This window comes from Pseudophryne corroboree, chromosome 8, assembly GCF_028390025.1.
Source record: "Pseudophryne corroboree isolate aPseCor3 chromosome 8, aPseCor3.hap2, whole genome shotgun sequence".
Classification (NCBI taxonomy): Eukaryota; Metazoa; Chordata; class Amphibia; order Anura; family Myobatrachidae; genus Pseudophryne; species Pseudophryne corroboree.
This window is the reverse complement of record NC_086451.1, coordinates 74,845,022-74,866,605: the sequence shown is the minus strand read 5'-3', so window position 1 is coordinate 74,866,605 and position 21,584 is coordinate 74,845,022. Positions and strand designations below refer to the sequence as shown.

Here is a 21,584-nt window from a genome sequence, read left to right as displayed (position 1 = left end):
ATCAAGGGAAGACTGGTGCAAGGCCTCTAAAGTCGCTATACGTTCAATGAGCTGCAGCCTCCATGTCGTTCGCTCCTTCTTAAGTTGAGAGCCGAGCTGTATACATCTGCCTCGAACTACACATTTATGTGCTTCCCAAATCGTGATTGCACTAACATCCGGGGTGTCATTTGTCGCAATATAATCCGAGATGGCGGAGGTGAGTTTGTCCTTTAAACAAGGATCTTGAGTCAGGTAATTGTTAAACCTCCACGACCAGGGCATGGGGGGGGGTGGGGGGGTGGATTCAAGCGCAACTGAGATGTACACCGGAGCGTGGTCCGACCATGTGATGTGCCCGATTGTGCTCGAGGGAAACAAGTGTAGAGATCTATGTTCAACTAAGAAATAGTCAGGGCGTGAATACATGGTGTGGGGAGATGAAAAGAAAGTGTAGTCTTTCCCCGTCGGATGCTGAGTTCTCCATAAATCCATCAACTGATACTCACGAAGAAGGCAGCACACACGACGGTGGTCACGTGTCGACCGTCTAGTCAAGGGAGGAAAACAGTCTACACCAGGGTCCAAGGACCAATAAAAATCACCCCCCATAATTAGACGCCCTTCTTTAATGGGTTCTATCTGTCTTAATATTTTAGTAAAGAACTGTCTCTGGCGCTGATTGGGAGCGTATATATTTACAAAAGTATAAACCTGGTTATATATTTTGCATTTAACAACCTGACATCGGCCTTCATCCAGAATTAAATGAGACACGTCTGAAACCGGGACCCGACGTGACAATAGAATCGCGACCCCTAATGATTTATTAACGGAGTTACTATTACAAAAAACCTGTGGGTAGTAGTAATTACCTAATTTGGGGGAGGCTTGGCTTTTAAAATGGGTCTCTTGTAGGAAAGCAATGTCTATGCGCTCTGCCCACAACTCCCGTAACAAAGTGGACCTTTTTTCGGGGATATTAAGTCCCTTCACATTGAAGGAACATAACCTAAGGTCAGAGGGCATTCAAGAGGCTGAATTTGACATCCAGAAAGAATAAGCAGGGTAACATAGACTTACCGAAGATGCGGGGAGGGCAGGACATCCATCCGCAGCGCATGTGTCGAACCGCAATGGTGATGAGCGGAGAAACAGAGAGAAGAAAGGAAAGGAAAGAGAACAGGAAAAAGAAGACCATGTGGAGAAAAAACAACACAGAAAACATATGACCGTATAACAACAGTAACATGTCCTGTAAAATAGCAACGTCACCGCCGTTAAGTCGTAGGGAGGATTAACCTACGACCTAAAAGCCAAAACAGGCAGGCGGCCTGACCCAACTGGGGAGTAGCAGTAACGACACAACCCAGGGACAATATCAAAGAAGTGCTGAACTAAGGAGACTCACGAGAAAAAAACAAACAAACAAACAAACAGAAAACCACAAATCGTAGCTATATATGGAAAACAGTCTCCCTTATTATAGTATATGCAGCGGGAAAACATATCTCTATGTAAACAAAGAAAAATAAACTTATAGAAAGCCATGGAATGCAATAATCCCAACATCAAAATTACCAAAAAAGGGGGGGGGGGGGGGAGGGTTTCAAGCATGAAAGGGCAATCTCACTAAGTGACTAAACGTAAAACAAAATCTCTAGTATGTAGGAGGAGTAATGACTTGGCTTTGAACGCCAGGATCGGCTCAGCCAGATATCCAAGAACCAGGCAGTGCCGATCAGTGTAAGACTTTATCTGGTAAGTCCATATCTGAGAAGGAGAAAAATAACACGAATCAAGTCCCAGTTTCTCCATGATTCAGAGGCGACCGAGTCGATCCCCGTTTTCTGTTGTTGACCGGGGTCCATGCTGGCCTTGGAGTCGGAGGCGTCGGTGGGTCCAAACGATGATAAGATTGAACCCAATCCGTTAAGGCTGGTTTGGGTATAGACAATGCTGAGCAAAAGGTATCCAAGTCATCTGGCGTATGCAAGACAACCTGTCATCCTTCAAAGGTTGCTTGAATATTGAAGGGGAAGCCCCACCGGAACCGTATACCCTTCTCCTTGAGAGCCTCTGTCAGGGGTTTGAGAGACCTACGTTGCTGGAGTGTATACCATGACAAGTCTGGGAAGATCTGGATCACATTTCCGTTAAACTCCAACCGATCCAATTTACGGGCTTTACTAAGTATCTCTTCTTTTGTGTGATAATAGTGAAGCCGACAGATCACGTCTCTGGGAGCTTCAGAAGAAAGACCTTTCGGCCGCAGTGCTCTGTGGGCCCTATCAAACAGTATGCTATTGTCCGGTTTCGCATCTATGATCTCATTGAATATCTTATTGAGGGCATCCGTGATACCCGGACCTTGTACATCCTCCGGCAGCCCCCGTGCGCAAGTTGTTTCTCCGGCATCTATTGTCAAGGTCGTCCTATTGGCGCCACAGAGCCTTCAGTTCCTGGGCCTGAAGGGCAACTGTATCACAGAGTTTCCGTTGGAACGAAGAGACTTCGTCGACGTGATCTTCCACATCTGTGACTCGATGAGATATTTGGGAAATATCTGCCGGGAGGGCAGAGATCTCAGATTTAACCGTGTCGCGTATCTTTTGTTCCAGATCTAAAAAGTCTCATTTAGTAGGCAGATCCTTTTTGGTAGGAAGTGCACGCAGATAGGCCAGAACATCAGCCATAGAAGCTTCAGGTCCCTTGTCCAGTGGAGAAGATTCGGCTCCCGCCATCTCCCCGGTGTCGGCAGTAGAGCCCAAAACAGAGGACGATGAACGAGTGTCTTCACTTTCTATGTCCGGTTGAAGATAGCGAAACAAGTTAGGTTGTACGGACTTGTCACTGGATTTCTTAGCCGCAGTTGAGTGCCCCCTTTCTTAGTTATCCCCATCAGCAGACATGGAGCTCGATAATAGACAGTGAAACAGGGAAAAGTCACTTAATTAGATCATAAGCGTTCCATATTTGGCTTACCGAGTCCCCGCTGCATTACGAGTGTCCCGGGTTACGCCATCTGCCACCAATCCCCATCGTGTACGGGTGATTCAGGGGGTCATGGCGTGGGGCAAGGGCAAGATTCAAGGCATTAATGCTGCAGTGGGGAGGTCAAGGCAGACTGCGAGACACGTGTAGGTATCAATCAGAGGGTGCACATAAACAGCAATCACTACAGGGAGTAGCAAGGATAATGCATCTAAAATGTTACAGCAGCCCTGACAATGCCGTGAGTATGCTGGGGCAAGAGAGTGTAAGCCTGGCAGCTATGTGCGCTATCAGCGTTCTCTGCATAGAATATACTCCGCAGAATGCAAGATGTAATGAGATGAATAAGATGACCGCTGCTGTGCAGGGGGGCAGAGAGTCTCCCGGGTGTACCCGGTGGTGGCAGGCCGCTATGAGGAGCCTTCGTCAATGTGGGGTATCCAGAGGTCTGGGAGAAGACCCTAATCGTGTGGGGAGTGTGAGGGGTAGGGGCTCTGGTCACTCCAAGCCCTGGCTTCTATAGTGTGGGCGTGCAGCCCTTTTCCAAGATGGCGCCGCCACCTTCATCAGCTAGGCCTCGGTGCCCGAGATCTCCGGGTCTGGCCAGGAGGGTCCAGGCGTTGGTGGCAGTGGGGGATCCAAATATCCCAGCACCCGTCTGTGGAGGAGTGAGGGACCCGTTGCGCGTCTTCCGGCCCCCGGACACAGCCCACCAGGGCACTGCGGACGCGTCCGCTCCGACCAGCGGGCTCCCGCTCCAGGCCGCGCAGCCCCAAGAGAGTCCACCGGAGACAGCAGTCAGGCGGGGAGACGAGCGGAGACACAGCCGCGGGAGGGTGATGCCGTCCAATGCGCCCGCAAGCGCCGAGAGTCCCACTTCCGGTCCGGAGCTAGCCTAAACTCAAGGCCCCGGCTTCTGTAGGATGGGGTGGGCCGCAACCCGCACGAGGGCAGGAGGCCCCCGCCGGCTCCGCAGATCCCACCACCCTTATCAGATGTGCCACAGAAGTCCAGCAGGTAGGCAACTGAGGCAGCAGCGGCCCCAAATATGAAGATTAAGCAGGCAGCTGGCAGGAGCTCTAGGCAGTCACAGCCTCTCCCCATGTGTTGTTTTAATGCTCAGCTGAGCGTATAATCTATGTCGGAACCTAGAGCTCATGGATACAAGTTGACTTGTCCAAGATCACAAAGTACTGGAACCAGTGGCGTAAGTTTGTCCCAGTTGCCCGGAGGCAAGAAAAATATTGGTGACACCCCCCTCCCCCCCATATATATATATATATATATATATATATAGCAAGCCTGCAGATTCTAACTATATGAAGCTACTACAAAACAGTTGCAACTGGGCAGATATTTGTAGGGGTCCAGCCACAGACTATATAGATCTGCTCAGTCACTCACAATGCTGATTATTTCTCTGACAATTAATTTGCAATATCCAGGATTAGAACCCACAATCTTTTACACTGGAAGCATGCACCTTACTGATGGAGATATCTGCTCTTGCATAGGAAGTATGAGAATTCTAACTATATGAAGTTACTTGTAATTGTCAGAGAAATAACTTCATATAGTTAGATTTCTCATGCTTCCTTTATAGGAGCAAATAGCTTCATCAGTAAGGTGTCTGCTTCCAGTGTATCTATAATAAAGAGGGTGTGATTTGTAAGGTGTAGTGACTAGTGGGGAAGTCGGCTACGGAAGAGATACCGGCTGCTGTCAATTAACTTAATTGATTAATGTCGCTGAACACACAGAATCGGAGGAGAAGTGCCCCCCTTCAAAGCAGGAGCCCGGCGGCAGTTGCCTCCGTTGCCTCCCAGAGTTCTGATTCGGACTGGAACCGAAATCCAAACCGGGGTCACCTAAAAGTCTCTATTAATTGTGGGCCCTATTCATTCCTCGGTGTACTATTGTATTCGGGATGTAGTTCTAATCCCGACGATTGGGATCCCGGCGGTCAGCATACCGACATCGGGATCCTGGCCGCTAGATTGCCGTCAGGGTGCCCAGGACTATTCTCACTCGTGGGTGACCATGGCACCCATAGAGTGGAAATAGAACCTGTGGCGTGCCAACGAGCCCGCCTCGTGGCGTGTGCAGCGAGCCCACAAGGGGCTTCATTGCGCACGCACCCCCTGGAGATATTCTGGCGGTTGGGAACTCTGCATCGGTATGCTGACCGCCGTCCACCAGTCACCCGAATCCAACCCTTGTATTCTAATTAATGAACCAGAAACATACCAAATGCTTGTAGTTTGGTCAACAGATTGGAAAGACTCAAATGAGACGCGTATTATTAAGTACAACATATGGTCAGCTAAAAATACTAGAACACCTCTACAGTATAATAAACAATATTAGACACTTTAATCAGTTTATTCTTCAGACATTTTGATCTGATTTTAATTAGTGATGTGCACCGGAAATTTTTCGGGTTTTGTGTTTTGGTTTTGGATTCGGTTCCGTGGCCGTGTTTTGGATGCGGACGCGTTTTGGCAAAACCTCCCTGAAATTTTTTTGTCGGATTCGGGTGTGTTTTGGATTCGGGTGTTTTTTTACAAAAAAACCTCAAAAACAGCTTAAATCATAGAATTTGGGGGTCATTTTGATCCCATAGTATTATTAACCTCAACAACCATAATTTCCACTCATTTTCAGTCTATTCTGAACACCTCACAATATTATTTTTAGTCCTAAAATTTGCACCGAGGTCGCTGGATGACTAAGCTAAGCGACCCAAGTGGCCGACACAAACACCTGGCCCATCTAGGAGTGGCACTGCAGTGTCAGACAGGATGGCAGATTTAAAAAATAGTCCCCAAACAGCACATGATACAAAGAAAAAAAGAGGTGCACCAAGGTCGCTGGATGGCTAAGCTAAGCGACACAAGTGGCCGACACAAACACCTGGCCCATCTAGGAGTGGCACTGCAGTGTCAGGCAGGATGGCACTTCAAAAAAATAGTCCCCAAACAGCACATGATGCAAAGAAAAAAAGAGGCGCAATGAGGTAGCTGTGTGACTAAGCTAAGCGACCCAAGTGGCCGACACAAACACCTGGCCCATCTAGGAGTGGCACTGCAGTGTCAGACAGGATGGCAGATTTAAAAAATAGTCCCCAAACAGCACATTATGCAAAGAAAAAAAGAGGTGCACCAAGGTCGCTGGATGGCTAAGCTAAGCGACACAAGTGGCCGACACAAACACCTGGCCCATCTAGGAGTGGCACTGCAGTGTCAGGCAGGATGGCACTTCAAAAATATAGTCCCCAAACAGCACATGATGCAAAGAAAAAAAGAGGCGCAATGAGGTAGCTGTGTGACTAAGCTAAGCGACCCAAGTGGCCGACACAAACACCTGGCCTATCTAGGAGTGGCACTGCAGTTTTCTAGTGAGAGGATGAGTGCTTCCATCCTCAAGTGAAGCTGAACCACTAGCCATGAATATAGGCCAGGGCCTCAGCCGTTCCTTGCCACTCCGTGTCGTAAATGGCATATTGGCAAGTTTACGCTTCTCCTCAGACGCTTTTAATTTTGATTTTTGGGTCATTTTACTGAACTTTTGTTTTTTTGGATTTTACATGCTCTCTACTATGACATTGGGCATCGGCCTTGGCAGACGACGTTGATGGCATTTCATCGTCTCGGCCATGACTAGTGGCAGCAGCTTCAGCACGAGGTGGAAGTGGATCTTGATCTTTCCCTATTTTACCCTCCACATTTTTGTTCTCCATTTTTTAATGTGTGGAATTATATGCCAGTATTAATAGCAATGGCCTACTACTATATATACTGCGCACAACTGAAATGCACCACAGGTATGGATGGATAGTATACTTGACGACAACGAGGTAGGTAGAGCAGTGGCCTACTGCACCGTACTGCTATATATTATATACTGGTGGTCAGCAAAATTATGCACTGTACTCCTACTATATACTACAATGCAGCACAGATATGGAGCGTTTTTCAGGCAGAGAACGTATAATACTGGTGGTCACTGGTCAGCAAAACTCTGCACTGTACTCCTCCTATATAATACTGCTTGTCCCCAGTCCCCACAATAAAGCAGTGTGAGCACAGATATATGCAGCACACTGAGCACAGATATGGGGCGTTTTTCAGGCAGAGAACGTATAATACTGGTGGTCACTGGTCAGCAAAACTCTGCACTGTACTCCTCCAATATAATACTGGTGGTCCCCAGTCCCCACAATAAAGCAGTGTGAGCACAGATATATGCAGCACACTGAGCACAGATATGGAGCGTTTTTCAGGCAGAGAACGTATAATACTGGTGGTCACTGGTCACTGGTCAGCAAAACTCTGCACTGTACTCCTCCTATATAATACTGGTGGTCCCCAGTCCTCACAATAAAGCAGTGTGAGCACAGAAATTTGCAGCACACTGAGCACAGATATGGAGTGTTTTTCAGGCAGACAACGTATACTGGTGGTCACTGTCAGCAAAACTCTGCACTGTACTCCTCCTATATAATACTGGTGGTCCCCAGTCCCCACAATAAAGCAGTGTGAGCACAGATATATGCAGCACACTGAGCACAGATATGGAGCGTTTTTCAGGCAGAGAACGTATAATACTGGTGGTCACTGGTCAGCAAAACTCTGCACTGTACTCCTCCTATATAATACTCCTGGTCCCCAGTCCCCACAATAAAGCAGTGAGCACAGATATTTGCAGCCACCTGAATAAAACTGAGAGGACGCCAGCCACGTCCTCTCACTATCATTTCCAATGCACGAGTGAAAAATGGCGGCGATGCGCGGCTCCTTATATAGACTCCGAATCTCGCGAGAATCCGACAGCGGGATGATGACGTTCGGGCGCGCTCGGGTTAACCGAGCAAGGCGGGAAGATTCGAATCTGCCTCGGAACCGTGTAAAATGGGTGAAGTTCGGGGGGGGGTTCGGATTCCGACGAACCGAACCCGCTCATCACTAATTTTAATGTATTCAGAACATTATTATTATTATGTTTACTAGTTACTTACAGTATTTAGTGCACACGCATTCCGCAGTGCTTTACAGAGAGTATTTGGTCATTCACATCAGTCCCTGCCCCAGCCACACAGTTAGAGCTGTGGTGGGAATTGAACCCAAGGCCTCAGCGCTGTGAGGCAGTAATGCTAATCATACACTGCCCATGTGAAAAGCCGATACAACCACAATTTGTGAGTAGACCCACAGCTAGCACACATAACCACTACTCCACATCTTCCCTGTGAAAGTGTGGGGCACTTAGCTACCAAACTATAATCTATGGCTTTCAAATCAACTGTCACCTTACATTTGTACTATATATAGGGGGTCATTCTGAGTTGATCGCTAGCTGCATTCGTTCGCTGTGCAGTGATGAGGCAAAAAAACGGCACTTCTGCGTATGCGGCGCAATGCGCACGCGCGACGTACTATTACAACGGCCGATGTAGTTTCACACAGGGTCTAGCGAAGCATTTCAGTCGCACTGGTGGCTGCAGAGTGATTGACAGGAAGAGGGCGTTTTTGGGTGTCAACTGACCGTTTTCAGGGAGTGTTTGAAAAAACGCAGGCGTGCCAGGAAAAACGCAGGCGTGGCTGGGCGAATGCAGGGTGTGTTTGTGACGTCAAAACAGGAACTGAACAGTCTGAAGTCATCGCAAGCGCTGAGTAGGTATTGAGCTACTCTAAAACTGCACAAAAAAACGTTGCCGCCGCTCTGTGAACCATTCGTTCGCACTTCTGCTAAGCTAAAATACACGGCTGCTAAAAACTGCTAGCGAGCGATCAACTCGGAATGACCACCATAGGATTTACTGGTGCCATACATCATATATCTGCGATGTCACTAGTCATCCTCATATGATGAGGTTATTCCCAGTCATATATAACACACTTTTCTTTCCTTACTTCTAGAGATAGGACCTGTCACCATCACCGCAGATCCAGAAAAATTCAAGAGAGAGTTGGAAGAGTTATATGTCCAGGTACGACTCTGTGGGGCTAGTGTGTGTTATAATAGGGTATGGGTCATTAGGTCGACAAGATTTAGGTCAACAGTCATTAGGTCGGCCACTATTGGTCGACATGGTCATTAGGTCGACATGGAAAAAAGGTCGACATGAGTTTTTTTACTCTTTTTTTTTTGTCGTTTTCTTCGGAAAGTGACAGGGAACACCAATTAGTGCACCGTGTCCCCTCGCATGTTTCGCTCCACTACTGCTGCGCTCAGCACAGGTTACCGTTCCCAATCGTAGTCCACGTGGATCGTAGAGTATGAGAAAGTTAAAAAAAGAAAAGAAAAAAAAAGGGAAATAACTCATGTCGACTTTGTTCATGTCGATGACCATATCGATCTAGTGCATGTCGACCAATAGTGGTCAACTTAATGATTGTTGACCTAAGTCTTGTCGACCTAATGACCGTAAGCCGTTATAATGTGAGCTGGGGGCACCGCAGTGTGGCATACCGTGAACTGGGGCACTACAATGTGATTTATTACCTCTAATGGACCCTACACATTTACCGATTACACTGAGCGATCTGAACAATCTCGTTCATTAATGAATGAGAAATTGTTCATATCTTTCAGTGTGTATGCACCAACGATGAACAATGCACGGCCCCGCGCTCGTTCATCGTTGGTGCCCTCTCATTTATGCCTGTAAGCCAATATGGACAATATCGTCCATATTAGCATGCAGGGCTATGGGGCCGGATGACGGGGGGAGTGAAGAAACTTCACTCCCCCTGTCACCCCCGCCGCCGAGTCGGCAGCCAATCGGACAGTGTGTAGGGCCCTTTAGTAAGAGAATATAACATGAGCATGTAACTGATCATTACTGTCATCCTTCTTCCTCTCATATCTTCTACCTTTGCAGGGTGGGGGGGACTGCCCTGAGATGAGTGTGGGTGCAATTAAGATGGCGCTGGAGGTCTCCCAGCCTGGATCCTTTATTTATGTTTTCACGGACGCTCGAGCCAAAGATTTCAGGAAAAAACAGGAGGTCCTGCAGTTGTTGCAGCTCAAGCAGTCGCAGGTTTGTACATGCCTTCCAATATTCAGTGTGTATTAAGCTTTATACACTTTTTCATGTGTTCACAGACAGATGTGTTACTGCAGGGGAGAAGTATCACATCTTCTAAAGAAGACAAGTAGAGAAGTTGTTGGCCATTATTATTATTATTATTATTATTATATTTTCTCTGACGTCCTAGTGGATGCTGGGAACTCCGTAAGGACCATGGGGAATAGCGGCTCCGCAGGAGACTGGGCACAAAAAGAAAAGCTTTAGGACTACCTGGTGTGCACTGGCTCCTCCCCCTATGACCCTCCTCCAAGCCTCAGTTAGATTTTTGTGCCCGACCGAGCTGGGTGCAATCTAGGAGGCTCTCCTGAGCTTCTTAGGAAAAGTTAGTTTTAGGTTTTTTATTTTCAGTGAGACCTGCTGGCAACAGGCTCACTGCATCGAGGGACTAAGGGGAGAAGAAGCGAACCTGCCTGCTTGCAGCCAGCTTGGGCTTCTTAGGCTACTGGACACCATTAGCTCCAGAGGGACCGAACACAGGCCCAGCCTCGGAGTCCGGTCCCAGAGCCGCGCCGCCGGCCCCCTTACAGAATCAGAAGCAAGAAGAGGTCCGGAAAATCGGCGGCAGAAGACATCAGTCTTCACCAAGGTAGCGCACAGCACTGCAGCTGTGCGCCATTGCTCCTCATGCACCACACGCTCCGGTCACTGATGGGTGCAGGGCGCTGGGGGGGGGGGGGGGTGCCCTGAGCAGCAATATAAACACCTTGGCTGGCTAAATTACATCACATATAACCCCCAGGGCTATATGGATGTATATTAACCCCTGCCAGATTCCAGAAAAAAGCGGGAAAAAAAGTCAGCCGAGAAGGGGGCGGAGCCTATCTCCTCAGCACACTGGCGCCATTTTCCCTCACAGCTCCGCTGGAAGGACGTCTCCCTGACTCTCCCCTGCAGTCCTGCACTACAGAAAAGGGTAAAACAAGAGGGGGGGGGGGGGGGCACTAATTAGGCGCAGTATAATATACACAGCAGCTATAAAGGGAAAAACACTCTGTTTGGTGTTATCCCAACATATATATAGCGCTCTGGTGTGTGCTGGCATACTCTCCCTCTGTCTCCCCAAAGGGCTAGTGGGGTCCTGTCCTCTATCAGAGCATTCCCTGTGTGTGTGCTGTGTGTCGGTACGACTGTGTCGACATGTATGAAGAGGAAAATGATGTGGAGGCGGAGCAATTGCCTGTAATGGTGATGTCACCCCCTAGGGAGTCGACACCTGAGTGGATGAGCTTATGGAAGGTTTTACGTGAAAGTGTCAGCTCTTTACAAAAGACGGTTGATGACATGAGACAGCCGGCTACTCAGCTGGTGCCTGTCCAGGCGTCTCAAAGACCATCAGGGGCTCTAAAACGCCCGCTACCTCAGATGGCAGATACAGACGCCGACACGGATACTGACTCCAGTGTCGACGATGAAGAGACGAATGTGACTTCCAGTAGGGCCACACGTTACATGATTGAGGCAATGAAAAATGTTTTACACATTTCTGATAGTACAAGTACCACTAAAAAGGGTATTATGTTTGGTGAGAAAAAACTACCTGTAGTTTTTCCTGCATCTGAGGAATTAAATGAAGTGTGTGATGAAGCGTGGGTTTCTCCCGATAAAAAACTGATAATTCCTAAAAAGTTATTGGCATCATACCCCTTCCCGCCAGAGGATAGGGCACGTTGGGAAACACCTCCTAGGGTGGATAAAGCGCTCACACGCTTGTCAAAACAGGTGGCACTACCGTCTCCGGATACGGCCGCCCTTAAGGAACCTGCTGACAGAAAGCAGGAGAATATCCTAAAATGTATATACACTCACACGGGTGTTATACTGCGACCAGCAATCGCCTCAGCCTGGATGTGCAGTGCTGGGGTGGCTTGGTCGGATTCCCTGACTGAAAATATTGATACCCTGGATAGGGACAGTATATTACTGACTATAGAGCATTTAAAAGATGCATTTTTATATATGCGTGATGCACAGAGGGATATTTGCCGACTGGCATCAAGAGTAAGTGCGCTGTCCATATCTACCAGAAGAGGGTTATGGACGCGGCAGGGGTCAGGTGATGCTGATTCCAAAAGGCATATGGAAGTATTGCCTTATAAAGGGGAGGAGTTATTTGGGGTAGGTCTATCGGACCTGGTATCCACGGCAACTGCTGGGAAATCCACATTTTTACCCCAGGTAGCCTCTCAACATAAAAAGACGCCGTATTATCAGGCGCAGTCCTTTCGGCCCCATAAGGGCAAGCGGGCAAAAGGCTCCTCATTTCTGCCCCGTGGCAGAGGGAGAGGAAAAAGGCTGCAGCAAACAGCCAGTTCCCAGGAACAGAAGCCCTCTCCCGCTTCTGCCAAGTCCTCAGCATGACGCTGGGGCTCTACAAGCGGACTCAGGCACGGTGGGGGCCCGTCTCAAGAATTTCAGCGCGCAGTGGGCTCACTCACAAGTGGACCCCTGGATCCTTCAGGTGGTATCTCAGGGGTACAAATTGGAATTCGAGACGTCTCCCCCTCGCCGTTTCCTAAAGTCTGCCTTACCGACGTCTCCCGCCGACAGGGAGGCGGTATTGGAAGCCATTCACAAGCTGTATTCACAGCAGGTGATAATCAAGGTACCCCTCCTGCAACAGGGAAAGGGGTATTATTCCACGCTGTTTGTGGTACCGAAGCCGGATGGCTCGGTGAGACCTATTTTAAATCTAAAGTCTTTGAACACTTACATACAGAGGTTCAAATTCAAGATGGAGTCACTCAGAGCGGTGATCGCGAACCTGGAAGAAGGGGATTATATGGTGTCTCTGGACATCAAGGATGCTTACCTCCATGTCCCAATTTACCCTTCTCACCAAGGGTACCTCAGGTTTGTGGTACAGAACTGCCACTATCAGTTTCAGACGCTGCCGTTTGGATTGTCCACGGCGCCCCGGGTCTTTACCAAAGTAATGGCCGAAATGATGATACTCCTTTGAAGGAAGGGAGTTTTAATTATCCCTTACTTGGACGATCTCCTGAAAAGGGCAAGATCCAAGGAACAGTTGGTAGTCGGAGTAGCACTATCTCAAGTAGTGCTGCGGCAGCACGGTTGGATTCTCAATATCCCAAAATCGCAGCTGATCCCGACGACACGTCTTCTGTTCCTAGGGATGATCCTGGACACAGTCCAGAAAAAGGTGTTTCTCCCGGAAGAGAAAGCCAGAGAGTTGTCCGAGCTAGTCAGAAACCTCCTAAAACCAGGCCAAGTATCAGTGCACCAATGCACAAGGGTCCTGGGAAAAATGGTAGCTTCCTACGAAGCAATCCCATTCGGCAGATTCCACGCAAGAACATTCCAGTGGGACCTGCTGGACAAATGGTCCGGATCGCATCTTCAGATGCATCAGCGAATAACCCTGTCCCCGAGGACAAGGGTGTCTCTCCTGTGGTGGTTGCAGAGTGCTCATCTTCTAGAGGGCCGCAGATTCGGCATTCAGGACTGGGTTCTGGTGACCACGGATGCCAGCCTGCGAGGCTGGGGAGCAGTCACACAGGGAAGAAACTTCCAGGGCTTGTGGTCAAGCCTGGAGACATCACTTCACATAAATATCCTGGAGTTAAGAGCCATTTACAATGCTCTAAGCCAAGCAAGACCTCTGCTTCAAGGTCAGCCGGTGCTGATCCAGTCGGACAACATCACGGCAGTCGCCCACGTAAACAGACAGGGCGGCACAAGAAGCAGGAGGACAATGGCAGAAGCTGCAAGGATTCTTCGCTGGGCGGAAAATCATGTGATAGCACTGTCGGCAGTGTTCATTCCGGGAGTGGACAACTGGGAAGCAGACTTCCTCAGCAGGCACGACCTCCACCCGGGAGAGTGGGGACTTCACCCAGAAGTCTTCCACATGATGATAAACCGTTGGGAAAAACCAAAGGTGGACATGATGGCGTCCCGCCTCAACAAAAAACTGGACAGGTATTGCGCCAGGTCAAGGGACCCTCAAGCAATAGCTGTGGACGCTCTGGTAACACCGTGGGTGTACCAGTCAGTGTATGTGTTCCCTCCTCTGCCTCTCATACCCAAGGTGCTGAGAATTATACGGCGGGGAGGAGTAAGATCTATTCTCGTGGCTCCGGATTGGCCAAGAAGGACTTGGTACCCGGAACTTCAAGAGATGCTCACAGAGGACCCGTGGCCTCTACCTCTGAGAAGGGACCTGCTCCAGCAGGGACCCTGTCTGTTCCAAAACTTACCGCGGCTGCGTTTGACGGCATGGCGGTTGAACGCCGGATCCTAAAGGAAAAAGGCATTCCAGACGAAGTCATCCCTACTTTGATAAAAGCCAGAAAGGATGTAACCGCAAAGCATTATCACCGCATCTGGCGGAAATATGTTGCGTGGTGCGAGGCCAAAAAGGCCCCGACGGAGGAATTTCAATTGGGTCGATTCCTACATTTCCTGCAAGCAGGAGTGTCTATGGGCCTAAAATTAGGATCCATTAAGGTCCAGATTTCGGCCCTGTCGATTTTCTTTCAGAGAGAACTGGCTTCAGTGCCTGAAGTCCAGACGTTTGTTAAGGGAGTGCTACATATACAGCCTCCTTTTGTGCCTCCAGTGGCACCCTGGGATCTGAATGTTGTTTTGGATTTCCTAAAATCACATTGGTTTGAACCACTCAACACTGTGGAATTAAAATATCTCACATGGAAAGTGGTCATGTTGTTGGCCCTGGCTTCAGCCAGGCGTGTGTCCGAATTGGCGGCTTTATCCTGTAAAAGCCCTTACCTGATTTTTCATACGGACAGGGCAGAATTGAGGACTCGTCCTCAATTTCTCCCAAAGATGGTTTCAGCGTTTCATCTGAACCAGCCTATTGTGGTACCTGCGGCTACTAAGGACTTGGAGGACTCCAAGTTGCTGGACGTTGTCAGGGCCCTGAAAATATATGTCTCCAGGACGGCTAGAGTCAAAAAATCTGACTCGCTATTTATCCTGTACGCACCCAACAAGCTGGGTGCTCCTGCTTCTAAGCAGACTATTGCTCGCTGGATTTGTAGTACAATTCAGCTTGCGCATTCTGTGGCAGGCCTGCCACAGCCAAAATCTGTAAAAGCCCACTCCACAAGGAAGGTGGGCTCTTCTTGGGCGGCTGCCCGAGGGGTCTCGGCTTTACAACTCTGCCGAGCTGCTACTTGGTCAGGGTCAAATACTTTTGTAAAATTTTACAAATTTGACACTCTGGCTGAGGAGGACCTGGAGTTTTCTCACTCGGTGCTGCAGAGTCATCCGCACTCTCCCGCCCGTTTGGGAGCTTTGGTATAATCCCCATGGTCCTTACGGAGTTCCCAGCATCCACTAGGACGTCAGAGAAAATAAGAATTTACTTACCGATAATTCTATTTCTCGTAGTCCGTAGTGGATGCTGGGCGCTCATCCCAAGTGCGGATTATCTGCAATACTTGTACATAGTTATTGTTAACAAATCGGGTTATTGTTGTTGTGAGCCATCTATCCAGAGGCTCCTCTGTTATCATGCTGTTAACTGGGTTTATATCACAAGTTGTACGGTGTGATTGGTGTAGCTGGTATGAGTCTTACCCGGGATTCAAAATCCTTCCTTATTGTGTATGCTCGTCCGGGCACAGTATCCTAACTGAGGCTTGGAGGAGGGTCATAGGGGGAGGAGCCAGTGCACACCAGGTAGTCCTAAAGCTTTTCTTTTTGTGCCCAGTCTCCTGCGGAGCCGCTATTCCCCATGGTCCTTACGGAGTTCCCAGCATCCACTACGGACTACGAGAAATAGAATTATCGGTAAGTAAATTCTTATTATTTTATTTAAAAGGCGCAACAAGGCTTCCGCAGCGCCTAGCAAAGTGCAAAAACAAGAAAAACAGCAACTTACAGTAAAAGACAACGCAGGACAAGTACATGGTGTATAAACATTGCTGACTCAGGGGACATGACACTGAAATTAGCATCAGGGTGGCAGTTGCCGTTGTAACGTAAGGAGTATGAGACCTAATTCAAACCTGCATACAAAGAAAAAGGTTGCAGGTGCACAATTCCAACTAGAGATGAGCGGGTTAGGTTTTACTCGGATTTACCCGAATCTTCTTATAGGCTCACGGACGTCACGTGTTTTGGTTAGCCAATAAGAAAAATCCAGAAAAAAAGAACTTGCGATAATTCTGGCGTTAAGAACCAAGTAAATCCGAACCCGCTCATCTTTAATTCAAACATTACCAATTTATTAATAATAATCATTGCAATAAAATTTAGCATTTTGAGCGAGGTTCTTCGCATAGTTATGGCCATAAGTCATAAGACCCAATTCAAACCTCAGGTCTGAATTGCGCATGCACCGGCACAGCATGCCAGAGATGCGATCGTCATCTCTGCCCAGCAATCGCTTCTGCCTGATTGACTGGCAGAGGCATTCGCTGGGTGGGAGGGGGTGGGCCGGCGGTGTTGGGCTGCCATTTTGGGGACGCAGCCGGGGCAATGCAGGCGTGCCCGAACAGCGTGGAGTGGCGGGCCGCAGTGGCTGCGTGATGTCACACGCAGCCGCTGCAACCCGGAGAGCGACGGGTAGCTCCCTGCCAGTGCGCAGGAGCTGCGCTGGTAGGGAGCTGCTCTTCAGGCACAAAAGCATCGCCGCCGTGCGATACTTTTGTACCGGTGCAGCAGGGGGAGGGCCAGACATGCGGGGCAGACTAGTCCTGCGCTGGGCGTCCTCCCGCATGTCAGGGTGGCTGATCGTAGCCGCACGGCTATGATCAGGTCTGAATTAGGCCCATGGAGTAGAAGATAAGTAAGATAAGGAAAAGCATGTGTGGGGATAGGGACCTGCTTGTGAACCAATCAGCGTCTATCTATATTTTTTCTAGTACATTGTATAAAATGATAGCAAGAAGCTGATTGGTTGCCCTGGGCAATTTCTCCACATGTTCTCTTTAGGAAGGTTTAATACATCTCGCCTCAATCTATGAGGCAGATGGAGTTACAGCGACAGGCTTCCACATAAAAATAGGCTCATCATCATGATAGCATAATGATAACCAGCCCCGGCTGGCCACACGGTCGGCCATAAATCATAAGCATTACAATTGTATTTCTATTTCCCTTAAAATTATGCAATTTTTAGTTTTATATTGCAGTGGACACACCCACACCGCTCTAGCCACACCCACATATCACTGCCCGCACCCACACATAACTGGTCACAGCAGCTCCTCTGCTTCTCTTAATAGGCCCTTGAACATTTTTAGCCCCAGGCCCATGTTAGCCTTAATCCGGCCCTGGCTGTTGCAACTGCTCTGGGCTCCATCACCATGGGCTTCGTCATTACCCTGAAAAAAAAACATTGACTTCTTAGGAACCTGCATACACAACTGTGTCCGAACTGTAAACATGCTAATAAGTAAATAGACTGCAACATAAATAAGCTGGTAGATGGTCATTCAGCAAAGGTCCTTTGTATTCCTCAACACATTTACCTGATTGGGCCACACTCATCTAATACTGCTCTGTCTTGCAGGTTGTCTTCGTGCTGACAGGAGACTGTGGGGACCGGAGTCACCCAGGTTATCGCGTGTACGAAGAGATTGCAGCCACCAGTTCCGGGCAGATTTTCCATTTGGACAAGCAGCAGGTCAATGAGGTGAGTGAGCGCCTCAGTGTTAGGAACTGTTGGTAGGCACTCTGTATATACAGTAACTGATGTCTTAAGCTTAAACTTTCTATAGGGTACCTGTGTATTAGTGCGAAAAAGATAATTGGAAATGGACTCCAGTGTTTGGTATACAGAACATATGACCTCCCTTTTTAAACGTCTGTTCATATGATGGTATAAATAAGATTTTACTCACCGGTAAATCTATTTCTCGTAGTCCGTAGTGGATGCTGGGAACTCCGTAAGGACCATGGGGAATAGCGGCTCCGCAGGAGACTGGGCACAACTAAAGAAAGCTTTATGTCACCTGGTGTGCACTGGCTCCTCCCACTATGACCCTCCTCCAAGCCTCAGTTAGGATACTGTGCCCGGACGAGCTGACATAATAAGGAAGGATTTTGAATCCCGGGTAAGACTCATACCAGCCACACCAATCACACTGTATAACTCGTGATACAATACCCAGTTAACAGTATGAATATAACTGAGCCTCTCAACAGATGGCTCAACAATAACCCTTTAGTTAGGCAATAACTATATACAAGTATTGCAGACAATACGCACTTGGGATGGGCGCCCAGCATCCACTACGGACTACGAGAAATAGATTTACCGGTGAGTAAAATCTTATTTTCTCTGACGTCCTAGTGGATGCTGGGAACTCCGTAAGGACCACGGGGATTATACCAAAGCTCCCAAACGGGCGGGAGAGTGCGGATGACTCTGCAGCACCGAATGAGAGAACTCCAGGTCCTCCTCAGCCAGGGTATCAATTTTGTAGAATTTAGCAAACGTGTTTGCCCCTGACCAAGTTGCAGCTCGGCAAAGTTGGAAAGCCGAGACCCCTCGGGCAGCTGCCCAAGATGAGCCCACCTTCCTTGTGGAATGGGCTTTTACAGATTTTGGCTGCGGTAGTCCAGCCGCAGAATGCGCCAGCTGAATTGTGCTACAAATCCAGCGAGCAATAGTCTGCTTAGAAGCAGGAGCACCCAGTTTGCTGGGTGCATACAGGATAAACAGCGAGTCAGTTCTCCTGACTCTAGCCGTCCTGGAAACATAATTTTTCAAGGCCCTGACTACGTCCAGTAACCTGGAATCCTCCAAGTCCCTAGTAGCCGCAGGCACTACAATAGGTTGGTTCAAGTGAAAAGCTGATACCACCTTAGGGAGAAACTGGGGACGAGTCCTCAATTCTGCCCTATCCATATGGAAAATCAGATAAGGACTTTTATATGACAAAACCACCAATACTGATACACGCCTGGCCGAAGCCAAGGCCAATAACATGACCACTTTCCGCGTGAGATATTTTAGATCCACGGTTTTTAGTGGCTCACACCAATGTGATTTTAAGAAACTCAACACCACGTTGAGAACCCAAGGTGCCACTGGAGGCACAACCGGGGGCTGAATATGCAGCACTCCTTTTACAATGTCTGAACTTCAGGTACTGAAGCAAGTTCTTTTTGGAAGAAAATCGACAGAGCCGAGATCTGTACCTTAATGGAGCCTAATTTTAGGCCCATAGACACTCCTGCTTGTAGGAAATGCAGAAATCGACCTAGTTGAAATTCCTCTGTTGGGGCCTTTTTTGGCCTCACACCAAGCAACATATTTTCGCCATATGCGGTGATAATGTTTTGCAGTTACATCTTTCCTGGCTTGAATCAGCGTAGGAATGACTTCCTCCGGAATGCCCTTTTCCTTTAGGATCCGGCGTTCAACCGCCATGCCGTCAAAACGTAGCCGCGGTAAGTCTTGGAACAGACAGGGCCCCTGCTGCCGCAGGTCCTGTCTGAGCGGCAGAGGCCATGGGTCCTCTGATATAATTTCTTGAAGTTCTGGGTACCAAGCTCTTCTTGGCCAATCCGGAACCACGAGTATCGTTCTTACTCCTCGCCTTCCTATTATTCTCAGTACCTTTTGTATGAGAGGCAGAGGGGGGAACACATAAACCGACTGGTACACCCACGGTGTTTCCAGAGCGTCCACAGCTATCGCCTGATGGTCCCTTGACCTGGCGCAATGTCTTTTATAGCTTTTTGTTGAGGCGGGACGCCATCATGTCCACCTGTGGCCTTTCCCAATGGTGTACAATCCTTTGGAAGACTTCTGGATGAAATCCTCACTCTCCCGGGTGGAGGTCGTGTCTGCTGAGAAGATCTTCTTCCCAGTCGTCCACTCCGGGAATGAACACTGCTGACAGTGTTAACACATGATTTTCCGCCCATCGGAGAATCCTTGTGGTTTCTGCCACCGCCATCCTGCTTCTTGTGCCGCCCCGTTGGTTTACATGGGCGACTGCCGTGATGTTGTCTGATTGGATCAGTACCGGCTGGTTTTGAAGCAGAGGCCTTGCCTGACTCAGGGCATTGTAAATGGCCCTCAGTTCCAGAATATTTATGTGTAGGGAAGTCACCTGACTTGACCAAAGTCCCTGGAAGTTTCTTCCCTGTGTGACTGCCCCCCAGCCTCAAAGGCTGGCATCCATGGTCACTAGGACCTAGTCCTGTATGCCGAACCTGCGGCCCTCTTGAAGATGGGCACTCTGCAGCCACCACAGTAGAGATACCCTGGTCCTTGAAGACAGAGTTATCAGCCGATGCATCTGAAGATGTGATCCGGACCACTTGTCCAACAGGTCCCACTGAAAAGTTCTTGCATGGAACCTACCGAATGGGATTGCTTCGTAGGAAGCTACCATTTTTCCCAGGACTCGCGTGCAATGATGCACCGATACCTGTTTTGGCTTCAGGAGGTCTCTGACTAGAGATGACAGCTCCTTGGCTTTCTCCTCCGGGAGAAACACTTATTTCTGTTCTGTGTCCAGAACCATCCCCAGGAACAGTAAACGTGTCGTAGGAACCAGCTGTGACTTTGGACTGTTTAGAAGCCAACCGTGCTGTTGTAGCACTTTCCAAAATAGTGCTACCCCGACTAGCAACTGCTCCTTGGACCTTGCCCTTATAAGGAGATTGTCCAAGTACGGGATAATTAAAACTCCCTTTTTTCGAAGGAGTATCATCATTTCGGCCATTACCTTGGTAAACACCCTCGGTGCCATGTACAGTCCAAACGGCAGTGTCTGGACTTGGGAATGGTAATCCTGTACCACAAATCTGAGGTACTCCTGGCGAGGATGGTAAATGGGGACATGCAGGTAAGCATCCTTGATGTCCCGGGATCCCATGTAATCCCCCTCGTCCAGGCTTGCAATAACCGCCCTGAGCGATTCCATCTTGAACTTGAATTTTTTTATGTATGTGTTCAAGGATTTTAAATATAAAATGGGTCACACCGAACCATGCGGTTTCGGTACCCCAAACCGTGTGGAATAGTAACCCCATCCTTGTTGAAGTAGGGGCACCTTGAGTATTACCTGCTGGGAATACAGCTTATTAATTGCCTCTAGCGCAGCCTCCCTGCCTGAGGGAGTTGTCGGCAAGGCATATTTGAGGAAACGGCGGGGGGGAGACATCTCGAATTCCAGCTTGTACCCCTGAAATACTACTTGAATGAAACAGGGATCCACCTGTGAGCGAGCCCACTGATCGCTGAAATTTTTGAGACGGCCCCCCACCGTACCTGGCTACACCTGTGGAGCCCCCGCGTCATGCTGTGGACTCAGAGGAAGCGAGGGAAGAATTTTGATTCTGGGAACAGGCTGACTGGTGCAGCTTTTTCCCTCTTCCCATGTCTCTGTACAGAAAGGAAGCGCCTTTGACCCGCTTGCTTTTCTGAAGCCGAAAGGATTGTACCTGATAATACAGTGCTTTCTTAGTCTGTGAGGAAACCTGAGGTAAAAATATTTCTTCCCAGCTGTTGCTGTGGATACGAGGTCCCAGAGACCATCCCCAAATAATTCGTCACCCTTATAAGGCA

The 21,584-nt window shown here is 48.7% G+C and overlaps 1 protein-coding gene across 1 annotated transcript in view; it reads left to right on the top strand.

The window, feature by feature from the left end:
• HMCN2 (hemicentin 2) overlaps positions 1-21,584 on the top strand; it is a 491,624-nt gene that overhangs the window by 31,720 nt on the left and 438,320 nt on the right. The window contains exons 2-4 of the mRNA XM_063936681.1: positions 8,892-8,962; positions 9,857-10,015; positions 17,568-17,690. Of these exons, the coding sequence (XP_063792751.1) occupies positions 8,892-8,962; positions 9,857-10,015; positions 17,568-17,690 (353 nt within the window). The remainder of the gene's footprint in view (positions 1-8,891; positions 8,963-9,856; positions 10,016-17,567; positions 17,691-21,584) is intronic.